Source organism: Saccostrea cucullata, unplaced genomic scaffold, assembly GCF_032062105.1.
Source record: "Saccostrea cucullata isolate Sc308-1 unplaced genomic scaffold, CSIRO_AGI_Scuc_v1 ctg4327, whole genome shotgun sequence".
NCBI classification, from domain to species: Eukaryota; Metazoa; Mollusca; class Bivalvia; order Ostreida; family Ostreidae; genus Saccostrea; species Saccostrea cuccullata.
Genome location: NW_026930694.1, coordinates 19358 through 35874, shown reverse-complemented (window position 1 = coordinate 35874; position 16517 = coordinate 19358). Strand labels below are relative to the sequence as shown.

Here is a 16517-nt window from a genome sequence, read left to right as displayed (position 1 = left end):
AAAATGACTCAAAATCCTGTTATAAGTCTTATTGATACCTAAATGACCAGCCATAGGTGTATCGTGAGCTAAACTCATGACATCTCGACGATAAGCAGCTGGGACCACTATCTGGTGAACAACACGCCACACTTCATCTGGAGAAGCGTCAGGTGGTCGCCATTTTCGCATAAGGATGCCATCTTTCATATAGAAGCATTCTCCAACTTTAATTTGTTTATGATACTCTGGACAAGGCATCTGCAATAACATTGTCTTTGCCTTTGATATGCTTAATTGTTATGTTGTATTCTTGTAACAACAAACTCCATCTAGTCAGTCTTTGATTCTTGTTTGACAATTTATGCAAAAATGTCAGGGGGTTGTGATCTGTATATACAAGAATTGGATGCAAAGTAACATTCAGATAAAATCAAAATGCTGTAAGGCTAGCAACAAAGCAAGGCATTCCTTTTCAATGGTGGAATACTTTTGTTGACATTTTGTAAGTTTCTTTGAAAAATAAGAAACAACTCTATCTACCTTATCACTATGTTCTTGAAACAAAGCTGCCCCGATTCCAACATCACTAGCATCAACAGTAAGCTTGAACTGCTTAGAAAAATCTGGAGTTGACAGAACTGGATTGCTCATAAGGACAGATTTGATTTTATGAAAGGATTTTTCACAGTCCTTTGTCCATTCAAAGTTAACCCTCTTTTGTAAAAGATTTGTAAGTGGACTAACAACTGAGGAAAAATTTGGACAAAATTTTCTGTAAAACCCAGCCATGCCCAAAAACCTCATTAACTCTTTCTTGTTTGTAGGAATCGGGAACTTTGCAATAGCTTCCACTTTAGCCATAATGGGTGTAACATAACCTTGACCTACTTTATGACCTAAATACTCTACATAGGCATGACAAAATTCGCTCTTCTCAAGGTTCACAGTTAAGTTTGCTTTAGCTAAAATGTCAAACAAAGCACGCATGATTCGGAGATGTTCGTCCCATGTGTCGCTGTATATGACGACATCATCAATGTAGGCCTCGCATCCCTCGAGGTCTTGAAGGAGGGAGTGAATCATCCTTTGGAATGTAGCCGGTGCGTTTTTCATGCCAAAAGGCATTACTTTATACTGGTAAAGTCCATCTGGTGTAGCAAAAGCAGATATTTCTTTTGCTCTTTCTGTTAACGGCACTTGCCAGTAGCCTTTCAACAGGTCAAATTTACTGACAAATTTGGCGTTTCCAATGCTGTCAATACAGTCATCAATTCTACGATAAGCAGCTGGGACCACTATCTGGTGAACAACACGCCACACTTCATCTGGAGAAGCGTCAGGTGGTCGCCATTTTCGCATAAGGATGCCATCTTTCATATAAAAGCATTCTCCAACTTTAATAGCCTCTTCTGGTGGAAGTGCCCTCTTATTAAGTTGAATGATATCTGGGTCTTTATGTTGTTCAGAGAGTAAACGTTCTCGGCTGAGGATGTCCTTGCCTTGGCTAACTAGTGGATGCAACTCATCATCCTCACCACCAAATTTTGGTAAAAATTCTTTCTTCTCTTGCTTCTTGATATTATGTGGTTCCATGCTTGTTTTAGTGCCATCAAGGTCAGATAAGAAAGTGTCATTCAAATCAATATCAACAGAGGGATTCGTCTCTTTAAAGGCTTGAGTATGGTCTGCCTCCATTTCTCGTCTTCTGGCCATCGCTCTGGTAACAGCACAGGCTGGATAAATGCCATCATCTTCATCATCGCACATGACATCTGGAGTGATTTTCTCACAAACTATAGGATCTGGTACAACTTTTCCACCAGCTAAATCGTTGCCTAGCAACAAAGAAATGCCTGGAAGGGGAAGAGTAGGTCGAACACCTACGATAACAGGTCCAGTAACTAATTCTGACTTCAAACTAATTCTATGCAAGGGAACATCAATGACGCCTAACTCCACACCCTGTAATAAAACTGACCCACCAGTAGAAGTCTGCTCAGACAAAGGAAGCACGCCCTCTAACAATAACGTCTGTGCAGCACCAGTATCTCTCAAAATCTGGATAGGCTTAATTTCGCTAGAGTCACCGAGTGAAACAAATCCCTGAGACATAAAGGCCTTATAATCCTCCATAGAATCAATAGCACTGGACTGTGAATCCTGGACATCAGGAGTGTCAGAACAAATGGAAACTAAGGCTTCTCTATCACCTCTAACTGCCGCAATAGCGTGTGGTTGAGTTTTATCAAAATCATTTTTTCTCTTAAGTTTAAAGCATTCACTGATCAGATGACCCTTTTTCTTACAATAACTACAAGTAGGAAGCGACCCTATTCCAGAAGATCCTTCAAAACGTCCTGGACCGGACTTAGAACCACCTTGGGATGGAGACTGGGAACTTGTGAAAGACTGAGACCCTGAACCACTCTTTTTATATGTGTCTGAATTGGTAGAATTACTGCTAGTCTGAGATCCTGATACAAAATTCTTTTTATGAGACAGAGCATAAGTATCAGATATGACTGCTGCCTCTTCAAGAGTTTTCACATTCTTATCTTCTAAATGTGTTTTCAAATCTTGAGAAACACATTCCTTAAACTCTTCTACCAGGATGACTTGGCGCAAATTAGCAAAAGTTTTATCAAGTTTCTTAGATCTAAACCAGTGATCGAATAAATCTTCTTTCTCTCGTGAAAATTCAACAAATGTTTGGTTATCAAACTTCCTATACTTTCTGAATTTTTGTCTATATGCTTCAGGTACTAATTCATATGCTTTTAATATTGCTGCTTTGACCTTCTCATAGTCTAAACTTTCAGCTACCCCTAGTGCAGAGTATACCTCAGCTGCTTTGCCAACAAGTACACTTTGTAACATTGTTGACCAAACGTGTTGTGGCCATTTAAGATTCTCTGCGACTTTTTCGAATTGGGGAAAATATTTGTCTACAGATTTTTCTTGAAATTTTGGAACTAATCTAATATTTTTTGCTGCGTCAAATTCATTCTTGACAAATGACGGTTTTGGTTGGTTTTGTAATTTTAATTTCTCTAATTCAAAGTTCATTTCACGCTCTCTTTCTCGCTCTTCTCTTTCTGCTGCTAATTTGTCTAATTCGAATTTTCGTTCACGCTCTCGTTCTTCTCTTTCTCTTTCTCGCTCTTCTCTTTCAAATCGCATTTTCTCTAACTCTAATTGAAACTGATAGTCTGCCATTTTATAAGAGTCTAACTCTGATCTAACTGTATATTCTGGAAGATCGTATTTTTCAAAGATGTTTTCTTCTACTAGTTTGTTTGCAACCTTAATTCTAATGTCTTGCTTTCTCTGAGAGGATTTAACATCTAACCCAAAATGCAAACCTAATGCGATCAAGTCATCCTTTTTTAACGTTTCAAAAACCTGAACACTTGGCAAACTAAGAAAGTTTGTGACCGAAAATACCATGTTGATTTTTGCTGGCTTATAGTCAAATTTAACAATTTAATTAACAAAATTCTGACAATGAACTGCAAAAGTGCAAGAAATTCTTGATCCCGGACGAGCCCCCAATTCTGTTATGGGTCAGAATAACCCTAAATGCCAGCAAAGATCAATCACACAGTTTAAACTTAACAATAATTTATTTACAGTAATATACAAATCATTAAGTACAAACTTAGCAAAAATCTAAAAATACATACATCAGAGTGTCCGTTGCTGCACACAATGTCCCAGTGAAGTTATATCCCAGTAATACCTCAACGATGCTTATACGACAATGTATATCTATGCATCGAATTGACAGGGTATTTATACAGTATCATAAATCTAGAATATTCTAGAAATTGTAAGTACATGATATTACTGGAAAGTTCTGGACATACACAAAGTTCAGGAATGTTCTAGAAACAATGACCGAACATGTTGACCACTCTGGAATGTTCAGGAAACTTAATGTTACTAATAATAGACATGATGAAACAATACAAATACAACACACCTCACAACACCTTACATTTCATTTGTTTGTTTACACCAGAACCCCTGGCCCAGGGGCCATGAAATTCACTATTTTGGAAATGACACTCCTCCTCATTAGAACTATACATTTCATTTGTTTGTTTAATACCCATAAAAGATAAAAGATTGCATTAATTTTAGTGGTTTTGCCTCATTCCTCTGGCCCAAGGAGGGTACGGACCATGAAATTCACAATATTTGTTTCCCTTTATCCATAGATGTTTTTGCCAAAATTGTTTGAAGTTGAGCGGTTTCAAAAGACTCTGATAGTGTTAAAATGTTTACACATGACGCACGAAGACGGACGAAAACGGATAGCAATAGGTTACCTGAGCTTCCTCATGTAACCTAAAAAGGTAATTCATTTTTCATGAAATTAATACATACAAACGAATATTGATAGATTGAATTGAAATAATATTTATTGTTTTGCATAGATATGTTTGATATGTGTGCCATCAGAAATAAAATTTAATAGTTTGAATTTTTTTTTTTACCAAAAGATGATAATGTATAAAATTCCACGATCGACGTTTTATACACTACGTTCACCTAGACTTATGGCTTCCATATCTGGTGAAGAAAAGGCGTTTTCTTCTCGTCTATAAACGTCATAAGCATCATTAATAGTTTTCATGCATTCACTTTGGGTTTTATATGCAGAATCTGAGTCATCATCCGGCGGAATAAAGAAGGATCGAAAAGAGATAGATTCCATCACTTCTGATTCTCGGCTGGTCTCCACGATTTGATATGCATCTGCAGGTGCTCTTGGGAATTTTCTTGTGTCTAACACTTTAGAGATACTGTCACTTCCCTTTGACATAAAAATATCAGAGCAAGTCAGCGCGAGTTCGTTATCCTTTACTTCTTTCGATCCGGTTTGATTTGTATTCTGAAGTAGTGCCCGGTTAGAGTTGTGTATTTTCATGGCCAGGAACTCCACTAAAAAATCTAGATTACTGGAAATGTTAAACATTAAATGTTTTGGAACAGATGTCGGGTAATTTGTTTCTGGTGTTTCCTTGTAGTTTGCATCGTCTATTACAGCAAAAACCACAGATTTTCCTTTTGATGACTGATTCAAGTTTTGATAGAGATCATTACATTGGATTGAATGATTTGTTAAATCATACTTTGAAATAATTACAATGAAAATGTCCGAAGCAAAATTATAAACCTGAGCCATGTTTTTTGGTGAAAAAGTTAAATGTTTGGACTCAATATTAAACTTCGTCCTGATAACTTTCCTCAGCATTTTTGCCATGTCTGGGCACTGATTGGTTGTAACGATTGTCATGGAAACAGAACTATACGAACCAGTCCGAAAACAGTTCATCAGATATTCTGAAAATTATGGAGACGATGTTAAACGAAATGTGTAAAATTATACAAAGTAGACATAGACTTTAATTCATATAAAATTAATCTTTTTGATGAAGATCAATGTAGTACTCTATCCTTTGTGTCGTCTTTAAGATTTTATTTTTTCATAGTGAATATATTGTATTTGCTACCAACTTATTTTTTTCTTCATCAGCACGACACCTATTAGAATTCCTGCTACGGCTGCAAATCCACCACAAATTAGTGCCACTAGTAAAGGATCAGAATTAGACTTTTGTCTGGCATTCGCTGGAAAGATCATATGAAAATATCATTTATTTATTGATCATGGTATTTATATCTTGATTTTTTTTTATTCACACAACATACAGCATTATATGCATATTTCAAAAGAAACATAAAGATGTGTTTTTTATTTTAAGAAAGAAAGAGAGAGAGAGAAAGAGAGGTGAGCAACAGAGAGAGGGAGAGAGAGAAAGAGTGTGTAAAGGTTCTAATTAAGAAAATAGCAGATTCCATCTGTTCCACTGGGTATCAAACTTTTCCTTTTTACCATTCTTATAAGAGATAATTTTTTGTGTTTCGTAATGAAATTTCATTTGTGATATTGCATTTTGTACATTAATAGGTTTCTTTGTGCACCTTGCAGTATAAAATCTTATATCTAGAATCTAGAATATTATATCTTGATTTGTAAGCTTTCAAGTAAGCTCGTATACAAATACAAAGATTATTAACATACAAGTTCAACTTTATTATTCTGCATTTATTAACTGTCGAAATTATGTATCATTTATAAAATTGAGAAAAAAACAAATGATCGATCAAAAAATTGATTTGAATTTTTATGTAAAATATATTTCTTGAGTTTGATATACTAGTATATGTAGATTTATATTACTATTTTGTCTATCACTAGTTACTTGTGTTCTTACCATCTTTTTTTATAGGATAGGTGAAAAGGTCTGATTTTTTTGCAGTACAAGTAACACATTGTTTGTGTCCAGGGATGATTATACTACATGGACACTGACTCCCCTCCATCATCTGAAAGATACTCACCTACAATTAAAAATCATTGACGTTGTCCTTTTTAAATTTAACGGTAAATACTGACATATCAATAAATACTGATATATCACAGTGAATACTGATACAGTGAATACTGATATATATCTCAGTGAATACTGACATATCACAGTGCATACTGACAAACATGTATCACAGTGAGTACTGATATATCACAGTGAAAACTAATATTTCACAGCGAATACTGATATATATCACAGTGAATACTGACATATCACAATGAGTACTGATATATCACAGTGAATACTGAGATATCACAGTGAATACTGATATATATCTCAGTGAGTACTGATATATGATAGTATTACAGTGAATACTGATATATATCTCAGTGAATATTGATATTTAACAGTGAATACTGACATATCACAGTGATTTCTGATATGTTACAGTGAAAACTGACATATTCCAGTGAATACTGATATATCAAAGTGAATACGGATATATCTCAGTGAAATCTGATATACCACAGTGAAAACAGCCGTGTCACAATGAATATGGTCTTATCATTATGAATACTGCATATCTCAGAGAATACTGTCAATCATGGAGAATAATGTACGTTATATGAACATTCCAAAACTTGCTTTAAATACTAGTGGCTATAATTGAGACCAGACAAAAATTCTGTTTGTCTTATTGTCAGTAGTGTATCATAATCATTTAGGCATACCATCAAGGTAACGTATGATAATATAATAAATATATTCCCCCCTGAATAAAGATAGATATCATTAATGAAAATTTTAAAATCATTAACAAATATTTGTTTTACATGAATGTATTTTTTCTGACAATATCACAATGGATTTTCGAAACGTGCTTCAACATATGTACTTCCACCTGCGAAGTGGTAACATCGGCTAGTTATTAAATGATCGTAAGCCTCCCGTCTATTAAATTTGTGAATTAGATGAGACTTGATTCTTCAATAAAAAATATTAATACATACCACAGCGTAATATAATCCTTTTGTGACGTTCATGAATACGATGTAATTCTGGAAAGAAAAATAAGACTTCTACAGATGATAATAGCCCTTTTACATTTGCTTATTTTGCCAAATCATTTAACCATTGGTAATAAAAATTGAAGATCTAATTTTTGAATAACTTAACCTTGTTTAATTTGTGATTTTCAATACTTTTGATTCCGTATGCAAAAACTTCTGTCGAAAAACATATTCCAATTGAATGACTCTGTGAATTATTTGGTTTTTCTATTCTAATTGAATAACTCTTTGCAGTGAATTATTTGGTTTTTGTTTGGCCTTATTTTGTAATTTTCCAATGTTTGTTAACACTTGTGGACATTAACTAATAAAAGAATGTAACATAATCCACGGACAATCCCTTCGCCATGTTTACCGTCATTTTCTGATTTGATTCACAGCAACAACAGAATTTCTTCCGTGTTTTAAATAATACAACGAGATATTCAACTATAAAATTTAATAATCGAGCATGCAATGATCTTCCAAGTAATCATTAAAACGTTATATATGACGTGTGTTTGTTTCATTATTTGATAATATGTATTTACCTTTTCAGTTTTATCCGCTTTTATGAGATTGTTCTTGCTATCCCATAATTCCACTGCGTACCATTTAACGTCACGACTCTTTACGTCAAATGAAATCTTCAGATAAGACGAATTAGATCCGCTGGTCGTTATTTCACTTATCCAATCTTTAATATTGATATGTATAAAGACATATAAAATCTAATCATTGATTCAGATCTTAAGAAAACAAAAAAAAAACGATTGTATGACTGCATGTGCCACCAATTTATATTTTTTTGATTCCCTGTAAACTTATCAAACAAAACCACCTTCTGTAACAGCATGAACATCCAACAGCTGATGAATTTCTGGGCCTGCACTACTTCTCCCATTGACTGACAGGGCAAGAGACGCCTGTAAAAATGTTCTCATCAGTTGATGTTACTAGATTTTATAAATAAGAGGAGACACTCCAGGGGAAGATTTAAGACGCTTGTATCATTTATTTGATAGGGTAACAGACACCTGTATCATTTGTTTGATACGGTAAAGACGCCTGTTCCATTTATTTCATAGGATCAATTAGGCATGTGCCATTAATTGATAATTTATTTAATAGGGTTAAAGACGCCTTTGCCATTTCTTTGATAGGGTTCTACAGACATTTGCATCATTTATCGGATAGGTTAAAGACGCCTGTACTATTAATTTCATGAGTAACGGACGCGAGTACCATTTATTTGATAGAGGTAAAGAGACTGTATCCTTTATTTGATAAAGGTAAGTTAACAAACACCTGTACCATTTATTTGACAGGGTAACAGACATCGGTAACATTCATTTATTTGACAGGGTAACAGACATCGGTAACATTCATTTATTTGACAGGGTAACAGACATCGGTAACATTCATTTTGGGCAGACTAGTGGAAACAGTTTTATGTATCAAATCGACAAAACATTATATAAAATATTTATCTTTTGTGAATTTTAATTGTAGTAATTAATGTTATATCTGTCTAAGACAGATATTACTTCCGCCGACATCAGAGAGTGAACTAAAATCAAGCAAAAAAACTCCTTGTATTCAATAGAAAAAAAAGTTGAAATATTTTTAATAATAAATTAAAACAGATTATCAGTAATTGTTTATATTTGAAAAACAATGAAATAAATATATGTTATACATTTGAAAAACAACAGTAATTTAAATTCCAGCGATTTAACTTTAACATGAAATTAAAATAACACACAATAATACAATACCAGTGAAGCTCTACATCTTGGAAATAAGGTCGATTTACATAATAATCTGGCATCGTCATCCATTAGAAAGATAAAAAGATAGCCTCTTGTGTACTGTGAATACTCCCCTACAATGATTTAGTCATCATCTATCAATACAATACCCCTACAATGATTCAGTCATCATCATCTATCAATAAAATACCCCTACAATGATTTAGTCAACATCATCTATCAATACAATACCCCTACAATGATTTAGTCATAATCATCTATCAATACAATACCCCTACAATGATTTAGTCAACATCGTCTATTAATACAATACCCCTACAATGATTTAGTCATCATCATCTATCAATACCCCTACAATGATTTAGCCATCATCTATTTATACAATACCCCTACCAAGATTTAGTCATTATCTATCAATACGATACCCCTACAATGATTTAGTCATCATTACCTATTAATGCTACTAAAGTTTCATTGAACTTCTAAATTTATAAATTTAAATTATAAATTGATAATGTTAATTAAAAACTATAAATTTATGCGATTTAAATTAACTTTAAAAAACTCACTTGAAATATCTAACTTGATAGCAGTTCTGTTATTGACAAATTCACGAGACAAGACCTTGGCGTTTGAGCTCAACACGGTGAAGTCGTTTAACCTGTGTTTCCGGCCCGTGGCTTGACTGCAAACTGATAATTTTGAGTTTCATAAAACTACAAATTTCATAAGACCATATAAGAAATTTGTTTGGTGGAATAACTCACCTTTCACCGAATATTGTTCCTCCAAGCAAGTGTCGCATTGAACGTCTGGTTTTTCCTATGAAATATGAAGTTATACATGTATTGGGAATTAAAAAAAAAAAGGTACAATGAAGATAAAACCTAAAAATCGACATATAAAACTGGATACAGATTTGATACTGGATATATACATACACAAAACTGGATATAGATAATTACTGGGTATCAAAGTCTGCATACAAACAAGAGATTGAATTCAAACATTAACCTAGACATAAAACTATTTGCCCTGTTCTATAAATCTGTATTGCTTCAATAGACATACGCAGTTGATTTCTTTTTTTTTTAATTTCCCATAAAATTGGATAAACTTGATAAATGATAATTTTAAGGTGGTAGAGTACTCGTCAGATATCCACATGGATGGATGTGATTTATATTATTAAGATGCATTAAATATTAAACTCACCGTCGGCTGAATTTGACATCCATCAGAAAGTATAAACAGGATCATCAGAATGGCACAGACACAAAGTACAGGACACCAACCCATTGTCGTTATGAGTTACAAGTGTTACTCGCCTCACTTAAATTCAGGATAAATACTGCCATGTGCTACTGTTTGTTCAATAAATCGGTAATCTTGTGCAAGCTTTTCATGTCGTATTGACGTAGAACGGCTAATATATTCAAAACCCGCGGATTTCTTCCTCAAATAAAATTTATATATGATATTAAGATTACTACACCTGGTAACTCATTTCTTTACTGGACAGTTTTTGAAATTTGAAGAGAAAAAGTTTTGAATTGATCCTGCCGTGAAGTTTCGTTTTTGTCTTGAAATGTTTCTGATTTTTATTTTCTTAAAACATATTTTATTGAATAAATCAAAAGGATTGCGGGGGGGGGGGGGGGGGGTCTATGTTTCTATATTCTCAAAAGCGTAGAAATAATAATGACTGTTCGTGTTGGATTTGTTCACCACTGACGCAAGTTATGAGAAAATGAAAGTTCGTCATTACAGATGACTTAGTGAGTAATTTTTTCTGCAGTCCATATATTTAAATATAAATGAAACCTGTATAAATTTCAATGCTCCACTTGTAATATCATTTCTTATATTTCTAGAAGGAGAGGAAACTGTAAGTTGTTAAAAAATCCTTAACACTTTCATTCGCCATTGCCAAATGAACTTAATGAACTATTAATTATTGATTCATACCGGTAGGAAGCAATTTCAGTGGGGGGGGGGGGGGTATATACCATAATTTTCAACTACCAAAAATTCCTTGACAAACAAAAGAAAGGTCATCAGACGTTATTATTGAGGGGACACAAGTGTTTTATTAATAAATATATAGAAAACTATTTATAAGGGTTTAACAAAACTGTTTTTAGTTACTTATATCGGCAAAATAATTGCCCCCCCCCCCCCCCCCCCCCGGTTCATACGGCTAATATTTAAGATATGATACATATATTTCGATTGTGAAAATAGGCATTGTGAGGATCGGATAATAGAGGGTTTGAAAATTGTAGATTTCCAATGAATTTTAATGAATATACGAGTGTTGTTCGAAAAGTTTTTTTCAAATATATTGTTGATGTTTTTGAAAGCAGCTGTATGCCCAGGCCGCGCAACCTCGGAAATTGCATTTTCTACCTTAGAAGTGTGACTGCGGGAAAAAATTGTTATAACAAGCTACACATCTAGTTCTATTGTAAATCAATCATCTCTTTATATCACTTACAGGGTACTTTTATGTACAGTCAAAAAAGTTTAAATTTAAATAATTTTGCAGTTTAATGATGACAAGGCACAAGGTCCTGCACAATGCAAGTCAATTCGGGAATTACTCGCTATAGGTTTTGGATTTTACAGCGCTCCGATGGTTTCTGGTATGAAATTATGAAGACCACATGGAAGGTAATAACAAGTTTCTGAAGTTTAGAAAAAGCATGAAATGTCACCACTTTCAGTTTGGCTTCATTAACAGAGGCAGATCCAGAGTGGGGTTGGGGAGGGGGGTTACAACCCCCCTTTGGATTTGGAAAAAAAACAAAAAAGAGAGAGAGAGAGAAAGAAGAAAGTCCCAAATTTTTGTTGTGTTTTTACTATAGAAAATGTTCAGTGAAAGGGTAATGTTGTAATACATCTTGTGTAGATAGAATGTTCTATCGTTAAAATGATATTGTCCTACGGACCTGAGGGCTTGTACCGAGACACAGTTAGATTATTCTAACTAATGGGACGTATTCTAACTGTGGTGAGGGCTTGTACCGAGACACAGTTAGATTATTCTAACTACATCTTGTGGTGTTGCACTTCTCAAAGTCAAACTTAATCACTAGTCATATTACATTATACATCTATAATATACAATTGTAATCATATTGTAATAATTTGTTCATGCCCCCCTAGGGCCCTTTATTGGTGAATAAACAAACATACATATAAAGAAATTTGGTTGTGAATACAAAATGAAACACCACCCCCTTTACAAAATAGGATTTTTGGGTTCGGAGATATATTTTCCTTTTGGTCAACCTCCTTTAAAAACCATACCCCACTCGGTATCCTATTGAGTTATTTAACTATATGTATGTGTTAAACGTACGAAATATTAACTATTTTCCCCTTCAACCCCACTTTAAAAAATCTTTAACCCCCCCCCCCCCTTTGAAAAATTTCTTGATCCGCACCTGATTAATGTCACAGAATAAAAAGTGGAACATAACATTTTTTATCAGCTGTTAAAGGCAGAGGATTTTTTTTCTATTTTTTAGGGAAGGGGGTGGTATAGTTAGAAAAAAAACCTTGCAACTTTCCTGAACTGGGATGAAGGGTGGTGTTCAAACCAGGGCTCGAAATTAACAAGGATGTCTTGTGTAATAGACTTTATTTTAATTTTCAAGTTAAAACTTTTAATTAGATCTTTATTGAAAAATTTTTGGACGAGTGAAGTTGAAATTTGGACAAGTAAATGTCTTGATCACTTTTCCGAATGGACAAGTAGGAAAAAAGTTAATGTCTGTTTGACAGGTCAACATCAAACAGAATCCACACTTTGTTAAGTTCGTAAGTTCCATATGTATACATGTGATATGTACCGGCGATACACAGAATGTCACACATATTTTACCCCATTCACAGGCTCATGGGGGTACACCAAAATTCATGGGAAATGAAAATTTTTACTGTATTATTACAGTAATGAGTAAAAGCCTAAAAGGTTAAATGGGCATGGACACCTTTGAAATAAAAATATGATTTATATATATGTCGCTTAACCATTTCACACAGTCACACCAAATTAGAAACTTTTGTTTGTTGGTTGCTTTTGATTGAAAAGGTAAAAGAATACATGTTATAGTGTAACGTGTTGAGGGGTCGTACCGGGTTAATTCCAGGATCTCGGTTAAGATTGATATTAATATTAAATAATTTTCCTCTTAAAATGATTGGTTTAAATGATTGGCCTGCAAATATATACAAATATGACCCTTCCCTTACTTAGGGGAAACCACACTTGAAGGTTTGCTATATATTTTCAAAAGTAACAAGGGTTCACCCAATGCCACCGGACCAACATCAGTATTGCCTTATTCAAGCTCGTATTGTCAGTCACGATTCTAAGTCCTAATCTCCTAGTGGTCAGCCTCTGACTACAGAGGATACTGAATTGTCCTTATTCAGGCTCGTATTGTCAGTCAGGACACTAAGTCCTTATCTCCTAGTGGTCAGCCTCTGACAACAGGGGATACTGAATTGTCCTTATTCAGTACTTACAGTCATCCAATGCTATCAGAGACTTGCACTATCTAGAGAGGTCACCAAGCAAGCCATTGAAGGTTGACTCCCCTCTATGGTCGGACTCTAAATGGTTAATCACACAATACTAACTTCTTTATTGTGTCAAGCCTTCATCATCAGGCAATCCACCTAGTATTGTCAAATAATTGTGGTTAGCCTCAGTAGTACTAGGCCACCCCTCAACTAACCTTATCGCCAAAGTATGCGTCTTCTTCCATCTGGCAATCAGACTAAAAGGAATCCTGCAGCTTAGCTGCGCTCGCTTATATAGCTTTGTTTTAGGTCATGTGATTTGCTTCAACCAATCACAGATACTCAAAGGCCGACTTGCATAATTGGAATACACCAACCCATCAATTGTTACACATGTTAAAATAGTATGATTTAAAAAAAAAAAAAAGAAACCAGCATTTGTTAGTATTAAAGTAAAGGAAAAACAAGCTATAATGTCTTGATGCTTTTAGAATAACTTGATCTTTTTTTATTTGTAGACCAAAAAAAGTAGGTTGGTGAGCTCTAAAGCCAAACATCAAGCATCAGTATTAAAGAAGAAACAACAGAAGCCCGATATAAAGAACATCCCAGGGACAGAATATCTCAGCGAGAAACAAAAGAAGCATGTCAAGTGAGTGATTTATCCTCTATGTTTAGAATATCTCAGTGAGATACAAAAGAAGCATGTCAAGTGAGTGATTTATCCTCTAATGTTCAGAATATTTTAGTGAGATACAATAGAAACATGTCAAGTGAGTGAATTATCCTCTAATGTTCAGAATATTTTAGTGAGATACAATAGAAACATGTCAAGTGAGTGAATTATCCTCTAATGTTCAGAATATCTCAGAATATGTTAACATTCTTAGTTAGTATAGATTCAAGTTAATTCAAATAATACCCCCTCCCCTTGGCTTTTAGGGTTAGGCCAGGACCACTTATGCTTTTAAATTTTTCATTATTGGATTGCTTTTCAGTGTTTTTCCTAGCTTAAGTGAGGGATGTGACCTATTGGCCTCTTGTTTTTCCTTGGTTAAAGTAACTAAAGATTGAAGTGAAAGAGCATATGATTTTTATATACAGTAAAACTTACTTAGTATGAACATGGATATTGCGAATTTACGGATATAACGAAGTTATCTTAGATCCCCAGCTATATGAATCATTTATACAGATATAAGGAATTATGGATATAGCCAAGTAGTTTCTCAGGTCCTGATGACTTCGTTATAACCGATTAACCGTGTTATACTGTATATTTGATGCATTTTTTTTTCATATTTCCTTATACATTTTGGGTCTTCAGAGTTCATACAAAAAGTGCTCGGATAAAAGTTAGTGGGAAGAGGAAGAGAAAAGTACTAAAGCGACTGAAGCACGAGAAGAAAAAAGAGGCTGTGGAAACGGAGGATGGTAAGATAATAATAGCATTAGTACAGGATAATGTAGGATGGTAAATATTTAGAACTCTGTCAAGAAATATGGTTTACATGTGCTCCAAAGAGTAGATGGATTAATTGTATTTTGTTTAAAAATATTCAAATATTGATAAATCCAAGAAAAAAGGTGCAAAAAAAAGGGAAGGAATTTTAGTGTACATCATCGGATGAATTATGTACAATTTCAAAATCAGATCTGACCAATAATTTCCCACACCAAAATCTGCTGACTTTTAGTGTACATGTGGAAAGGACAGTAATTTCAAATGCTTCACTACAGCAATACTTCACAATTGCTGACAGTTTGGGTTTTGTAATAAATTATTCAACACTATACTGGAGTTAAAATTATTAATTACAACTTGATTTCAAACTATGTACCAATTACAAATTATAACTTCTAAGAAATTGTAATGTTAGGAACATCAAAATGTCACTTTTATTTTTAAAAAATTACAATGCTTTTATAACATTTCCTGTTCAAAAGAGAAAGATTTGTTTTAAAGCCTCTAATAAGACTGAAGCCAAGTAATATTTGTTTCTTATTATTAATTTTACAACAGTTGACATGGGGGAGGAGTCTGGCAAAAAACAGAGGAGGAAAACAAAAAGCAAGTCACAGGGAATGGACGTCGATGAGAATTGACATAAGAGAGGGAGACATTACAGGGACAGGACAGAGAAATCAACAGAAAGTCGTCATCCAATCATATCATTTCAGTGATTAAAGTAGGATTTTTTGTAAAAAATTATATAAATTTTGAATACATGTATCAGGTATAATTGTTAACATGAATGAATTTAAGTGATTCATGAAAAATTCACAAGGACATACTCAGTATCTAGATTCCTAGAAATGCATCTGTATGTAATTAATATAAATATTTAATCAATTTAAATAAAAAGTGTATTTTATATTCAAAGAAAATATACAAGATTGTTATAACTGGTATTGTGTATGTAGTGGAAAAGATGGCTTACATACACGTGATGCAATTGATTTTAGAAAGCATGTAACTGTTTTTATATGTGAACATGCATGCAACTGTCAGATTATGTTTACTTCTGTAAAAAATAAATATTTTTTAAAACATTTTTTTGAGTTGCTTAAGATGCCTACTTTGGCCTATGCCATCAGAGACTTCTGAAAACCGTTCCACAAATCATTTATCGTTAGCTCTAGGTCTTCACAGGTATGTTACCCCTTTTGACGCCAAATAACGTTATGACTAAAATGTCAAAGATGCCATACTATGACATCAACTAAGACGTGAAATAGTTGTGTCAGGAAAAAAAGCGTCAAATTGATAATGAAAAAGCACCTGTTTAACCAAGGTTATG

The 16517-nt window shown here is 33.9% G+C and overlaps 2 protein-coding genes across 2 annotated transcripts; one reads left to right on the top strand and one right to left on the bottom strand.

The window, feature by feature from the left end:
* Nucleotides 1-7348: 7348 nt before the first annotated feature.
* Nucleotides 7349-10482, bottom strand: LOC134229651 (uncharacterized). The gene is made up of 7 exons (XM_062711419.1): nucleotides 10399-10482; nucleotides 9951-10005; nucleotides 9753-9875; nucleotides 9190-9296; nucleotides 8253-8337; nucleotides 7963-8108; nucleotides 7349-7420 (listed from the first exon to the last, which is right to left on the bottom strand). The coding sequence occupies exons 1-7, from the start codon at nucleotides 10480-10482 to the stop codon at nucleotides 7349-7351; spliced, it is 672 nt and encodes a 223-aa protein (XP_062567403.1).
* Nucleotides 10483-11807: 1325 nt separating this feature from the next.
* LOC134229650 (uncharacterized) lies at nucleotides 11808-16269 on the top strand. The gene is made up of 4 exons (XM_062711418.1): nucleotides 11808-11856; nucleotides 14235-14368; nucleotides 15044-15150; nucleotides 15740-16269. The coding sequence occupies exons 1-4, from the start codon at nucleotides 11839-11841 to the stop codon at nucleotides 15820-15822; spliced, it is 342 nt and encodes a 113-aa protein (XP_062567402.1). The 5' UTR covers nucleotides 11808-11838; the 3' UTR covers nucleotides 15823-16269.
* Nucleotides 16270-16517: the final 248 nt, after the last annotated feature.